General features: G+C 40.5%; 3 protein-coding genes across 4 annotated transcripts in view; all 3 read right to left on the reverse strand.

Annotated features, from left to right (window-relative positions):
- LOC117253117 (protein FAM240B) overlaps window positions 1–9973 on the reverse strand; it is a 136895-nt gene that overhangs the window by 100412 nt on the left and 26510 nt on the right. The window lies entirely within an intron of this gene.
- On the reverse strand, window positions 2575–6159 carry LOC144464379 (uncharacterized). Its single transcript, XM_078171140.1, has 3 exons — window positions 5907–6159; window positions 4365–4496; window positions 2575–3112 (listed from the first exon to the last, which is right to left on the reverse strand). Exons 1-3 carry the CDS (start codon window positions 5961–5963, stop codon window positions 2972–2974), a joined length of 330 nt encoding a protein of 109 aa, XP_078027266.1. The 5' UTR covers window positions 5964–6159; the 3' UTR covers window positions 2575–2971.
- On the reverse strand, window positions 7653–9480 carry sdhaf1 (succinate dehydrogenase complex assembly factor 1). 2 transcript variants are annotated; one of them, XM_033619147.2, is made up of 2 exons: window positions 9316–9480; window positions 7653–8445 (listed from the first exon to the last, which is right to left on the reverse strand). In XM_033619147.2, exon 2 carries the CDS (start codon window positions 8080–8082, stop codon window positions 7834–7836), a length of 249 nt encoding a protein of 82 aa, XP_033475038.1. In that variant the 5' UTR covers window positions 8083–8445; window positions 9316–9480; the 3' UTR covers window positions 7653–7833. The 2 variants fall into 2 exon arrangements, with proteins under 2 accessions (XP_033475038.1, XP_033475039.1); XM_033619148.2 differs by having other exon boundaries at window positions 9301–9480.

Genomic DNA, 9973 nt, shown 5'->3' on the forward strand with positions numbered 1-9973 from the left:
AAAGTTACAAGTGTTGGTTTAAACAAAATAAATATAAATAATATCAACACGTCTCCCACAGTCTGCAGCTGGACTTAAAAATCACTGAGGTTATGAGTGAGAGCAATTTGTTTTAAATCTGTAAATGTTTTTAATTTCTTAATTTTATTGGATTTTGATAGGATTTTTCTCTGTAATATATATCTGATGAACAGGCCCAAACGGAATACACAGATTTTTAATTGTTTTTTTTTTTTTTGTTTTTTTTGCTCATAATGTGATGAACAATATTCATTTATGGTAACAGTTGTTTTTGAACCACTATAAACTCACACAATACATTAAAACCTAAAATGACCTCAAGCAGGCTAAAAAGATACTTAATAGATTTTAGTACAAACTTTGAATCAGAAATTTGATTTTTGATTTGATTTTAATACTTAAAGAAAAAGAAGAGTCAGTCAACAAAATGAAAAACATGTGGCCATCACAATGGCTCAATAAGAATAGGGACAGCAGCATTGTTCACAAGTGAGAGGAGTGGGATATCAGATGATGAGTTAAATGTGTTTATTGATAACAGATATAAATACATAAGGTGTTTTGTCAGCACTATAAGTCAGTTGCTACTTGATCCTATTTAAGGGTCAACCATGGATCATTGGGCCGGGGTCATTTGTACCCTTTAACCCCCCCTGATGGGCCAGTACACGACCTCAGTGTCCTCAGCAGGAGAAAAACAGGAACAGAATCTGTTGGCCTGTTTATTTCCAAACATATTATATTTATATTGAATAAAATAAATATTGATAAATGTTTGTGTTCTGTTCATGGGGAACACAATGTTTGAGCCCCCAGTAAAGCTGCTGTTGCTCGTAAGTGTTTGTAATATTGTGTCCCCCACTTGTGTAAACTGAGGAAGATCAAATAAAGGAAACTTTGTAAAAGCAAAACGTCAGCAGAAACACCTGCTAATGTAATAAAGTGTGCTACATGTGTCAGGATCAGGAGCTGCCATCAGGCTGTGAAGCATGTGCAAAAAAGTGATCTGGAAATTCCCCAGAGCAAACCCAGCAGCAGAAAACACCCACGTCTTGTTGGCACATGTCTGGACGAGTCTCGGCTGCAGGCTGCAAAACATAGAACACACACGACATAAAAAGTTGTTTGGAAAGACGTCATCTGAACTCTGTTTTTAGCCTCACTGTAGCCTGTAGCTCTGACTGCCTCTCTGGGCACCGCGCCAACTTTTTATGTCGGGGCTTCAGGACACTTGGATCACTACGGACGAGCAGTATGGAGATATTTTGTGGTTTCAATTATGTGTTTTTGGACGTTTGAATCTGGGGCGCCGTCAGCCTCCATTAGGTGGAGTTGTGTTGCTACCTCCTCTCTCCTTGGATCTCTGCAAGTGATGTGAGGACTCTAAAACTTCACCTGAGCCTCCCTCGGCATATGGGTGAGTAGATAATGGCTGAATTTACATTTTTGGCTGCACTATCCCTTTAAAAGGAAACAAGTTTTGTTCCACAACTTGAAGGATTGAAAGAACAAAATCCAGATTCTCCCTCTCACAGTCCTTCATCCGTCTGTAATGAAGATGCTGAGGGGAGATGTATCAGAGTAAGAGACACATTATATTTAGGAGTTATTAGTATTTCCCAAATAAGTTATTTATTTTCTTATTTATTTATATTTATTCACAAATTCTGTGACCACCTGTCTGCAGCTGCTGAAGAAGAATCCTCTGCGAGGAGCTGGACAGAGTTCTTTGAGGCAAAACACTTTCTTTAAACATTGTGTTTTACTCTCTCAATAAACAAGTTTGTGCATTTGTTATAATCCACGTCGTCCACCACCTGTGACTTATGATTTGTACTGATTATACACATTTACTGAACCTGCCAAGTCACTGTGCTGTGATAAATATTTTCCCACTTGATTATTGATGACTGAAAAGTACAATGTTTCTGTGTGAGATGAAGGTTGACAGAAATATGAAACAAATACTTCAGTACTGTAATGAAGGGTCGTTACTTTGTTACATTAAAACACTAATTCGTTTAAATTTAAATTAATTTATTTTACATTTTTATTTTACTGAACTATTGTTTCTGTTGTTCCCACATGTCTGTCCGTCACATTTGGAGCTGCTCGGTGTGTGAGAGCTTTTTGAAATAAAAGAATGCAAAGGAAATGAGAGTTTGTGGCTTCATGGTCGCTCCGTCTGCTGCAGCTCCTTCCTGTCTTCACTGTTGACTACAGGAAATGACCCAAATACAACCAAAGAAGAAAAAGGATTCGTTTCATTGGCACAACATAATGTGGAGAGCAGAGATGTGAGATCTGTACTTTTCTTTCTTTTTGCTTCACCTGCAGCTGTGTTTCCACACCTGAATATGTTAGCTTTGCAGAATGAACTCTATCTGGAAATCTGTTGAATTTAAGGAGGAGGAGGAGGAGGAAGGTTAATGTGTCTTTCCAAAAGATCCAGAATCAGCTTCGTCTCCTCTGAATCACAGTTTGTCTTCACACGGTTCACAGTTAATAATCAGTCTGTTATCAGAGCATAAAGAACACCACAGAGGAGCCGTGTGTGTTTACAGAAGCTTTTATTGTGAAGCTTCAAGGCGATGGCACACACACAGGAAAACAGCAGACGATACACAGTTTACAGAAACATGAGTTCAACTTCACGATAACAACTCGAGCACCTTTCAAAGAATTTCTGGGTCTTTTTTTGGTGAAATGTTTTCTGAATGAAATCCACTTTAACTCTGCAGGGCTCCGTCTCAGTGGCTCTCATTGGTCCACATGTCTCACAGTCACTTCATTAACATCAACTAAATCATTACACAAATACACAGTGTGATATAAAATAAATGGTTTTAAAATGTGGAATTAACTCACAGGTGTAAAGATATAAAATGTGCCCACACAGTTCAGGTTTTCACATCTGTGATCACCATGGAAACACAAACTGGAGGCTGGTTCAGAATAACGGAGCCGACTCCAGAGCTTTGACCTGAGCAGCAAACACCAGGACTCTTTTCTTCACCTCGGCACTGATGTCGGCCTGCGAGGCTCGCGGGTTCTGACGGAGGAACTCTGAGATGCCCAGGATACACTCTCTCTGAGGAAACACAGAGACACAACAGGACACGTGATGAAGCCCAGGATACACACACTCTTTATTTCTTCTTCATGCTCGTTTTTAAATCTGAAATGCAACCAGAGTTACGTTTCTTTATCAAGCTACTGCTGATCCTACATGCATCTCAGCACTCGTCGGGTATCGGTCTGACAACAACAAGCCTCTGGGGACAAATATTTTGGGAGACCTGGTTTAGCCAGCGGCGACCTGATATCTGGTGTTGGAGGTAACAATTTACATGAGGAATATATTACATCTCAGCAGTAATCAAGTAATATCATGTTACCAACAGGATTTCAGGTGATATTATTCCATTTACAATGTCACGTTACCACCCAGAATAAAGTGTTCATTGTCCTTTTTTTTTTTCGTTTATCCACACTGATCCACTTCCACCAGCCAAAATATCCCCCACAGCTTGTGCCTCTTACACTGCCTGTTTGAGGCAGGAATATCGTGCAGTTGTGCCGCCTCGCCGTTCTGTATAAAGGCCACAAATGTGAAACAGGGTCGCAGACGATGTGGTTCTGTTGGCCGAAAGCTGAGGTAGTAACAGCGCTGCATCAACATCTGTGTAAAAGGGACAGCTGGCAGGACGGGACGATGTGATGGTACGACAATGTGTTACATGTGCGACGCACCACAGGAGATTTATAGAGCAGCTAGCAGCAGTTAGCGGCTAACTCAAAGAAGAACATTCATTCATTCTTTTTTTTTTCATTTCTTACCCTCTGAGCAGAGGACGAGATCAGCCGCCATATGACAGGGACGTTACATGATTGTTATTGACACATGATGTCATTGTTATTGTTTATAAAGAGCTGCTGACACGTATGTTATATGTCACACTAGAGGCCGACGCTGTTGTGTTGTTCACACCTCTTCTGCTTCTGTGATGTCATCATGCTGTCTGACATCACACTCTGGAGTGACATGACGCTGCTGTCGTTTGGTTCTGTGTAAAAATGTAAAGGCAGCACAAAGAAGGGACTTCGTCACGGCTCTATAGCGCCATCTGTGTGTAAAAATGGCGCCAGACTTTTTGGTTGTTTTGCACCTTTTCATGGTTATTTTGTGTCTTTCTGGTCTTTTGTGTCTCTTCATGGTCAGTGTGTTTTTATTTGATTCACATCTTGCGGGTGAGGGCCGGGGGGGGGGGCCCTGACACTGGCTCTTAACTGGCCCCTGTTAAGTAATCCCCCCATGTCCCCTGCAGGCGGCACACAGGTACCTTGTAGGCGTCCACTTTGTCCTGTCCGGTGAAGCGGTTCAGCAGCTCCCTGCCGACCTGGACGCCTGTCACTGTTGCCAGAGTCGTCCTGTCCTGGTCAGTCTGAGAGGTCAGCCAGCGCAGCAGCGCCATCTGCAGGAGGGAGGAGGCATTTTAAAAGAATCATCATGGTGGTTTCATGCTTTAGCTCTTTAACCACCACCCTCAGCTCCTCCAACACCTCCAACTGCTCCACTCATTCAGCATCTAACACACCCTCCACCATCTAACACACCCTCCACCATCTAACGCACCCTCCACCTCACCAGCTCCTGTGATCGGCCAGTTTCTACAGGATCTGTGGTCAAATCTGTTTTAAAGCCCACTGAGCTTGTTGTCTCCCTCCTTCCAGTGTCACATTATTTTCTTTAGTAGGAACTTTACTCTGAGTGATGACGAGAGGGACCGGGCCTTCACCTATAGTTACACCTGTACCAGGTGAGTCCCGGCCTCTGTGTTTGGTTTCAGGTTTTCTGTCCTCATTGATCTTTGACTCGAGGAAAAGTAGAAACACTGCAGTGTAAAAATACTCTGTTACAAGTTAAAGTCCTGCATCTAAAATCTTAACCACAGGGTGTCTACAGGTATAACCAAGTTACTGTTAGTTATGACAACAATTGCGTGAGTTTGAGTTTAATGTATTTAACATAAAGAGAAAACAAAATCTCATCACTGTCATAAAAGCTATTTATTACTGCTGCAGCTCTTCAGTCTGTCCGATGATTGTAAACAGTCACTAGGTCCATCAGGCTGGACACATCACGGTAATGTGACTAAAAATATTTAAGACCCATCGACTCTGAATTTTTAACCAACTGAAGACTTTTAAGGCCTTATATTAAGGAAACATAATTTAAGACTTTATAAGGACCTGTGGACACCCTGTGATTAAAATGACATCAGTATGAGAATCAAAATATACTAAGTAAAAGTGCTCATTATGCTGAACAGACCTTTTCAGAATAATATATTATTGGATTATAATTATAATGCATTAATGTGTAAGTATCATTTTGAACAGTGTCTGGTAGCTTTATCTATGAAAATATGTCATAATTTTATTTTTATTATATAAGTTTTTGATCGTCTGAATCTGCAAATTAACTAAAGCTGTAAAATAAATGCAGTGCAGTAATAAATACAGTATGAAATGGAATCAGCAAAAATACAAATCAAGATAAAGAGGAAATACAGTGGGAGAGTACAAGTATCTCAACCCTGAGTAAATGTACTTCGGTTTCTTTCCCTCACTGATATTAAAAAACGTTTTACCCTTGAAACACTCTTACATATTCATCACTTTCACATATCTGAAGACACAATAACAGATTTATTATTTTTTGGCCACGACGCTTTAAAATCTCCCAAATACACATTAAACACATGATGTCAGTCCTGGTTTAAATCTTCTACAGTCATTCATTAGTTAATAATCTTATTGTTTGTTTTATTCAGTTATGTTTAAACTGATTTCAGATAATAAAAGTTAATGTTGTTTCTCACCTGCTGAGCTAACTGAGTGTTGCTCATCTCTCCTCCTGAGGTCAGTGAACCCGACATAACGAAAAACTCACCAATAAAACACAAAAACACCACAAAGCGGGAAGTTACGATAAAAACAGACCCGTCAAACTTCCTCTGAGATTATTAACTGAGGCTAAACTTGATATTTTGAGAGAAATACACCGAAAAAACGAATTTCTTCTGTCGACTGGTTGGAAAACGTCTCACTTCCTGTTTACAGCGCTTCTTCTTCGTTGGTGTCAGTCTGTGAGTCAGACTCGCTGCTGCCGCTCAGCGGTTAAAACATGTTACTACACTAAAAACTGTGCCGGAAGAAGTACTCGGATACTGCAGTAACTGTAACTATACTGCTCTGTTAAAATACCCGAGTTCTCTTAAGCCGTGGTTTATTTCAACATCTACACACATTCTCCACAGGAAACATTTTTCTCTTCTCAGTACAACAGTACTGACAGTAAAATGTACTCTGAGTATCACAATAAAAGTATCTGTTGTGCAGAATGATCCACTGAAGAGTTATATTATGATTTATCTCATTATTGGAACATTATTATTGATGCTTTGACACATGAGCAGCATTTTAGTGCAACAGCTGGAGCTCAGTTTAACCACTTTATAACTGCAGGCTGATATCAAATCAATAAATATTACAGGGAGTATTTGAGTTGTTATGGTGTTGTAGTTGCCCAGTAGCTCAGTGGGTTCAGCAGGCGGGCCATGTATGAAGACAGATTTGTTGGCACAGCAGCCGTGGCCTCAATTCCAGCTTGTTCTTGCTGTAAAATACAACTTTTTACATTCATGTAATAAATAACGTGACATTAGAGCGGAAACAAGGAGACAAAGACCCACTAACAAACTCCTCCTGTGTTAATGAATGGTAATTTAAACCAGATTAAGTGTGTGTGCTGTAACCAGTATTTGTTAGATGCCTGTGGATATTCTCATTTAACCAGGTCATAGTTATCTCAAGGCAACTGAATCCAACACAACTGGACTTAGTTTTGTCTTAGAGACTAGTCAGACTAGTTTCAGACTAGTCAGACAGAACTGATGAAGCTGATGAATAAGAGGTGAAACGTCTTCTAAGACAAAACTAAGTCCAGTTGCGTTTGATTCAATTTCCTTGAGATGAGCATTTGTTAGAAAAAAAAACTAAACAAGCTCAGGAGCTGAATTATCCATAGAAATGAGTCATTAAATTGATGGTCTAATGAGTCATTTATAAAGAGACTCCATGACGTCTCACATATATGTTGATGAACCTTAAATATGAAATAATCTTCTCAGTTATGACTCACAACGTTTGAATCTTTCTACATCACCAGATACAGTAAAACACTGTTCCTGTGTTTACCAAACATTTTGTGGATTTCTGCTGTTTTTGTTGTATTGATTTAATTCCACCTGAGTCACAAGCGTCTGCATTAACCATTTATACTGTAGTCATTTAAAGCATGTATCTATAGACTCAGTCTGAGCATCAGCACAAGCTGTGTTTCAATCTTCATCTGAAATTTTTGGATTGCAAGTTTCCTTCCAGGCGTGAACTTTCAGTTCAGTAAGTTGTCAAACAGCTCTGTGGACTCTGAGTCAGTAACTGTAACATGAGTAACTTGGATTAACACGTTGATGGTTTATGTTTCTGTGATTATTACTGCAACATGAATCTTTATTATCACTGAGTTTATTTTAATCATCATCATCATCATCATCATCATCAGGTGAGGTCAAAGAAGTTTATTCAGTCTAAACAGTCAGAGAACATTTTCACACTTTAACATCTAAAACATGTGTTTCATCATGTTATGTCCCCACTGTACTTGAACGCAGCGTCTCAGCATCACAGTGAGGTGTGAACCAGGTCTCTGAGAGGTCTGTGTCGGGGTCACTCAGAGGTCAGAGGTCAGCTCTTGTCAGCAGGTTTGGAGAAGGAGCCCAGCTGCTTGGTGTTGACGTCCCTCAGCTGCTCCAGCTGTCTCTGTCCTCGTCGGTACAGATACTCGATGTGCATCACGTCCGTCTTCTTGATCTGAGCGTTCTCTCTGAACTCGTCACGGATTCGAGGGATGAAGCCCGGTTTGTCCCGGCCGGCCCGCAGGAACTGCCGGTACAGAGCCAGGACCTGCTTCTGCAGCTTACTGTGCCGAGCCATCCGGACTCAAACAGACCTCAGATCAGGGACGGCAGGAAGCTGGAGGACACGTTGGACAGCAGCGCTGGAGTCTCTTCAGCTGCAGTGTCTCTGACAGACTGTGTGACGTGAAGGTCAGAGTTCAGCTCATCACTGAGCGTCCTGTCGGATCACTGAGCACACGCAGACACTGAGCGGGACGTTGGACCCTGAACGTGTCATGAGTGTAAAGCTGGAGCTACACACTGAACACTGAGGGCCCTGAACGCACCACGATGCTCCTCTGTGTCTCCTGTGAGTTCTTTCAGGCTCTCTGCAGGTGAGGGGCCGCACGCTGAGCTCTGATTGGCTGAGAAGTCTTCTGACTCAGGATCTGATGTCTGACTGTCGGAGTAAAACACACACTGAGTTCAGATGATGTCACAGCTGCAGTTCATCGTTTGGCTGCAGAAACACCTTCATCAGCTCCTCATCTTCATCAACCAATAAACTCAGACACTTCACTCTGTCGTTACATTTAGTTTTATCTGCTGGTGCTGCAACGATTCATTGATTAGTTTTCAACTCTTAAATTAATCGACAACTAATTTGATCATTTGTTAGTCACTTTGAGTAATTCTCTAAGAAAAACCCTTCTCTGATTCAGGTGCCAGTTGCACAAAACACCTTTATTTTCCCCTAAATTACGACACCTGAGGGACTCACATAAGGGTGTTGCACAGAGGGTTTCTGTAGTTGGGTCAGTCCATGAAATCAGTGCCTTTTCAACTTTGAAAGCTTAGAATCTAAATTAAATGTAAGAGCACTTATACACTGATATGCACTTCTCTGTCTGATGCTGTGACGTAATGACCCCAAACTTCGAGCTCTGAATTTACTTTGATCCACTGAATATATAATGATGAACTTTAAATATGTTGACAGGAGATCACAAACCCTTGAATGGTAACTATCGCATATTTCACTGGCTCAAACCACAGACTGAAGGACTGCAGGGTGAGTTCTGTTGAACAGCTTTGGGACCAAACCACAGACACAAGATGAGTTTATGAATCAGCAGCAGCAGCAGCAGTGCTGATCCTCGGCTCATCGCAACAACACATGGAAATAAACTACGTTAATTAAAAACTGTTAAAACTGTCAGAGACGTTTAAATGAAGTAAAACCAAGAGAAACACATGAGATGTGACTGTGAGCTGAACTCTGAGGTAAAACAGCAACAGAACCGGATCAGCTCACCTGTGTCAAACTCACCGGTTCAGCCCGTTTCCGGTGGTCAAACTGTTTCCGTCGATGAATCACCGGTTAGTTAATAAACGGAATTATAAATATATATAACCTGTTCTACACTGTTAGCTGTGTTAGCTGATGTAAACAGCCTCTGTGTGACCTTACTGCACGTTACAACACACTGTGACGCTGCAGGACTACAAAAATATTAACTTCCGGTGACGGATTTCACAATAAAATACCCATCTGGGAGCATGAAATACTACAAAGGTTTTGAAAAGGTAGGTTTATTAACTGGAAAATATTCTTTGCTGTTATTGTAAGTACCAAAGCACCCTAAGTTTACTCGAGTACTGGAGGTAAGCACTTGTACTTAACTACAGTATTTTCTTTGAATGCCACATATTGCCGTGTGTTTTCTTTTTTAAGATAAGATAAGATAAGATAAGATAAGATACACCTTTACTGATCCCACAACTGAGAAATTCCAGTGTTACAGCAGTCAAGAGAAAATTCAAAAATTTAAACTTAAAAAACTTAAAATTTAAAAACTAGGCATGCAAAATAATGTACAAAAATACAAGAAACAGTGATAAATAACAATAATAATAATAATAATAATAATAATAATAATGAGAGGTGGATAATAATAATAATCTTACATCACTTCACCTTAGAGAGG

Source organism: Epinephelus lanceolatus, chromosome 9 (genome assembly GCF_041903045.1).
Source record: "Epinephelus lanceolatus isolate andai-2023 chromosome 9, ASM4190304v1, whole genome shotgun sequence".
In the NCBI taxonomy this organism is placed as follows: domain Eukaryota; kingdom Metazoa; phylum Chordata; class Actinopteri; order Perciformes; family Serranidae; genus Epinephelus; species Epinephelus lanceolatus.